We start from the raw sequence: 4,254 nt of genomic DNA on the forward strand, positions 1-4,254 counted from the left end.
GGGGGGGAGTGGGACGGGGACGACGACTGAGGGCCCCGGAAGGTAGCGCCGCCGCCGCCGCCACCGCCGTCGCCGCCACCGCCGTCGCCGCCGCTGCCGTCGCCGCTGCGGCGGCGGCGGCGGTACGTCTGCACCTTGGGAAAAGCCTTGGCGGTCGGCGGCAGGAGGCTTAGCGTTGGCTGTATGGGTATGCGGGGCTCCCATCTGGACGGGTAGGACTCCGCCCCGCCTGCGCGGGTGTGGGAGTACTGCGCGGTGTGGGGTGGGGAGCCGGCGGTTGGGGGGGAGGCCGGGTGGTGGTGGTGGCGGCGGCGGACGTGAGGGCCAGATCCAGGAGGGGGCTTCCGGGCGTGGTGGCGGTGGGTGGCGGCGCCGTCGCTGCTGCTGGTACGACTGGTACGACTTGCCCGAGTGGTGTTGGAGCTGCGGCGGTACGGCAACGGGGTTGAAGGGAGGGGACGGGAGAAGTGTTAGGGTTTTAGGGAAGAAGGGGAGAAGGGGGGGGGATCTAGGGGGTATGAGCTCAATCCCGAAGCTGGCGTTACCATATGGGTTGGGAAGGAGGGGAGGCAAGGGGGAAGGGGTTTCCCGTGCTCATAGCGATTAACCAAATCCTTTAACGGTTCCGTACGATCCCGTACCCACATGCTGTACGCCCCGTTCCAGGGAGGTGGCCCGTCGTCATCATCGTAATCGTCGTCGTCATCGTCATCGCTGGCGTCGCCATCGTACGCGTACGGCACGTCGTCGCCGCTGCCGTCAGCCGCGGCGGCGGCAGTGTCGTGCAGCACCGGCTGTCTGTTCGCGTAGTAGTTCCGTTGCTCGGCCTCAAGTACACGGGACAGCTGCGCTGCCTGTACGGCAAGGAGTGCCTTAGCATGGGCGGATTTATAAAGCAGCGGGTTCAGGCTGCTGCTGCTTCCGGCGACGGTGGTGGCGGCGCCGCCACCGCCGCCAGCCGCATGGCCGCCGGCGATGCTCCCGGCGACGCTGGCGTTACCTGCCGCCGACGCCACCGTATCCGCTGTCGTCGGACGGCCCTTCTGAAGCGCACCGCCACCGCCGCCGCCGCCGCCTGACTTGCCCGTCGTCGACCTTCGCTTGCCCCTGCCGGCGCCGCCGGCCGTACTCGCCTGGGGCGCCGTCACCGCGCCTGACTCAGTGGCAGGCGGTGTCCCAAGGTTCGTGTACGACGCCGTGCCGCCGCCGCCAAGCCGCCCGGTACCGCCTCCGCCTGGCGGCAGCGCCCATGATGGCAATCCCGCGCCGCCACCGGGCAGTAGCGCATCTGGATCACCTTCCGCGTCCGACAGCCCACCGCCGCCGCGGCGGTGCCGCATCTTCGCGCGTTCCTGCTGCTGCGCCGCCGCTGCCGCCTGCACGGCTCGCCGCGCGTTGGCGGCGTGTTGCTCCATCCCGTTCGCCCGGCCGCCGACGACCGCGACGCTGGCGGAGAGTATGGGTATTGTGTTGAGGAGCTGTTTGTCCCGCTCCGCCAGGTCCAGTGCCGCCGCCGCGGCGGCGGAGTGGGTCGGTCCGTCACCTGCCCCCCGGGCCCCCCTGGCGGCGTTGTTCTGGTGGCGGCGGAGCTGCTCCCGCCGCGCGTCCCTCCGTCGGTGCTCCATGCGCGCCAGCCCCAGGATGCGGCCCTCGTAGTACGACCAGCGGAAGGCGTTGGCGGCCTGAGAAAAGGGGGGGAGGCGGGGGAGACAGGTACGTCAAAGTACGTCAAAGGAAGGGCAGAAAGGTCCTCTGAAAGGGCTTCAAAGGTGCTCTTGTGGTTCCGAGCAGCTCAGTGAGGATGGGAGTGAGGAGGGGGTAGGGAAAGAAGAAGGCCAGGGCCTGTGGAGCCTGGGAATTCAGGTCAGATGGTCGGCAGGTGGGAAAGGAGGTTTCGACTGGTTTTGACAGCCGTACCGCTCCAGAGGCTTCGTGGGCCTCGTGGGAGGGTGTAGGAGTGGAGGGAAGAGAAGGAGGAGATGGAGGACACCGGAGTTAACGTACAGCCCTGCAGGCTTTCACGTACGCGGACGTGCCGTACCTGCAGTACTTGCTGTACGGACGCTGGAAGCCGTAGATAATCGCTGTACTTGACGGTGTACACCTTGACTTGGGTGTAGCTCTCAATGATGACATTGGCAGTCGCTGTGTGGGAGCTACTGCCGCCGCCGCCGCCACCACCACCAGCGCTGCCGGCGCCGCCGCCGGGGGAGCCCAGCGATAGGCCTGCCGTACACGTGGGATTGTACGACACCTCCGCGGCGGCGGCGGCGCCGCCGGGCCCACCCCCGAACAAACTGCCGCCGCCACCGCCACCGCTGGAGTTGGCGGCCGCAATTGACTGCTGCAGCTGTAACGCCAGCGCCTGTTCTGTCGACGGCAGTCCGAAGATGTCGCCGGGACCCAGCATCGAGATGGTGAATCTGTCGTACATGCTCAGGCTGCAATGAGTTGGAACGTACAAAGGCAGGACAGGCATCAGTACATTACGGCCGTACAGCGCAGGTAGGGTGTGAGGCGGAGAGCACATGACGGGCCGGCAACACGCACAAACACCTAGCAGCGGCAGCACAGTAGCAGTAGCAACACCAGCAGTAGCAGTAGCAGCTCAGCCATACCTAGCGGTGCTGGCGGCGTTGCCGTCGTCGTGCGCTGCCGCCGCTGCTGCGGCCGCTGCGGCTGCCGCCGCCGCCGCCGCCGCCCCCGCTCCCCCCTTCTTGACCTTGGCCTGCCCCTCCGCCAGGAAGTACAGACATCTGTCCTTCTCCTCCAGAGGCCATAACCGGGTGCCTGAAGGGGGGACGTGTGTGAGGGTGTGTGTGGGAGGGGGATTGTGCGCAAGGAGTTAGTAGCGATCAAGAGCCCGCCTTCCCGCCCCCTGCCCTCCTCTGCCCCCCACGTAACAGGCCCCTAGTAGGGTCTCCCCCCCCACCCTCCCCGCAGACACACGCACGCCCCACCCCTACCGGGCGGAAAGAAAGCCAGCCCCAGCACCTCACTGGCCGCCTCCAGGTCTCGGAGCTCCAGTCCGGACATGAGCGGGTGCAGTCGCAGATACATCAGCCGCTCAGCCTTAAGAGGGGAGTAAGGGGGGAGGGGGAGGGGGGAGAGGGAGGGGAGGGGTTAAAAGAGGGTGTCAGGCTATTACGTATGCTTTGAGAGTGCGCAAGGCGGGTGCAACATCGCACATCACCGACATCCCACGAGCACATTGAGATAGGGCCCACAGGGGAATGGGGCCCCCCAGCTGTAAAAGAGGTGGGGTGGAGCGGTGTATGTATGTATGTATGTATGTATGTGTGTATGTATGTATGTATGTATGTATGTATGTATGTATGTATGTATGTGTGTACGTATGTATGACCGAGTAATGCCCCGAGTGTCCCCACATACATACATACATACACACATACCTGCCGTATATCCAGCACCTCCTTGAATGCTCTGGAGAAGTCGGGTCGGGAGAGGGACAGCAGCATGGCGGAGGAGGAGGACACCACCACGGTCGTGTGCTGGGCTGAGGCACCCTGGAAGGGGGGGGAGAGGAGGGGGGGAGAGGAGGGGGGGAGAGGAGGGGGGGAGAGGAGGGGGGGAGAGGAGGGGGGGGTAAAAGACGAACCACTGACTAGTCCACATGCCAGAAGAGGAGGGCAATGGTGTCAGAGACAGCTGCTACTTCACGGAAGCAGTAGTGTACAAGAAGCAGAACTGACCAGTAGGCTAACTGAAGGAGGCGACCTCGAGAGCAGGGGGGGTTGGTGGGTGAAAACGGAGTAACTATATCCCACCTCCACCCACATGTCTGTCTAGTTGACACTACTGTCATATACAGATAAAGATCCTGGGATCGATTCCTGGGAAGGTCCCCGACATTGTCGGGAGCGTGAGATTATGGCTAGCTGTTGAGATGTGGAGTTGAGATCACGGTTAATAGGTCGAGATTCGCACGCTGGATGGGTGGCGATTTCTGTACCCTCTGTCTCTGCGGATGTTTGGGTGAATGGATGAGGAGGGATCCTATAGATGGCAGGATCAACCACCTTGGACTTCCAGTTCATATGGCGTAGTACAGTGTTGTAATGGTAGATGGTGCTGTATGGCATGATAAATCGTAGAAATGACAATGTGTTCAAATGGCCCAGAAGCCTCCCACCCTGTAACAATTCAATTCAGCATCTGGGTGTTTTCCTCCCCTCCCCTCCCCTCCCCTCCCCTCCCCTCCCCTCCCCTCCCCTTCCCTCCCCTCCCCTACTC

General features: G+C 63.9%; 1 protein-coding gene across 1 annotated transcript in view; it reads right to left on the reverse strand.

Moving 5' to 3' along the window:
• VOLCADRAFT_103944 (uncharacterized protein) overlaps positions 1-4,254 on the reverse strand; it is a gene marked incomplete at its 5' end in the record, with an annotated part of 13,082 nt that overhangs the window by 5,156 nt on the left and 3,672 nt on the right. Inside the window, 6 exons of the mRNA XM_002948564.1 lie at positions 642-1,682; positions 1,918-1,938; positions 2,042-2,441; positions 2,784-2,790; positions 2,967-3,072; positions 3,414-3,527. Coding sequence (XP_002948610.1) covers positions 642-1,682; positions 1,918-1,938; positions 2,042-2,441; positions 2,784-2,790; positions 2,967-3,072; positions 3,414-3,527 — 1,689 coding nt within the window. The remainder of the gene's footprint in view (positions 1-641; positions 1,683-1,917; positions 1,939-2,041; positions 2,442-2,783; positions 2,791-2,966; positions 3,073-3,413; positions 3,528-4,254) is intronic.

Source organism: Volvox carteri (genome assembly GCF_000143455.1).
Source record: "Volvox carteri f. nagariensis unplaced genomic scaffold VOLCAscaffold_10, whole genome shotgun sequence".
Taxonomy (NCBI): domain Eukaryota; kingdom Viridiplantae; phylum Chlorophyta; class Chlorophyceae; order Chlamydomonadales; family Volvocaceae; genus Volvox; species Volvox carteri.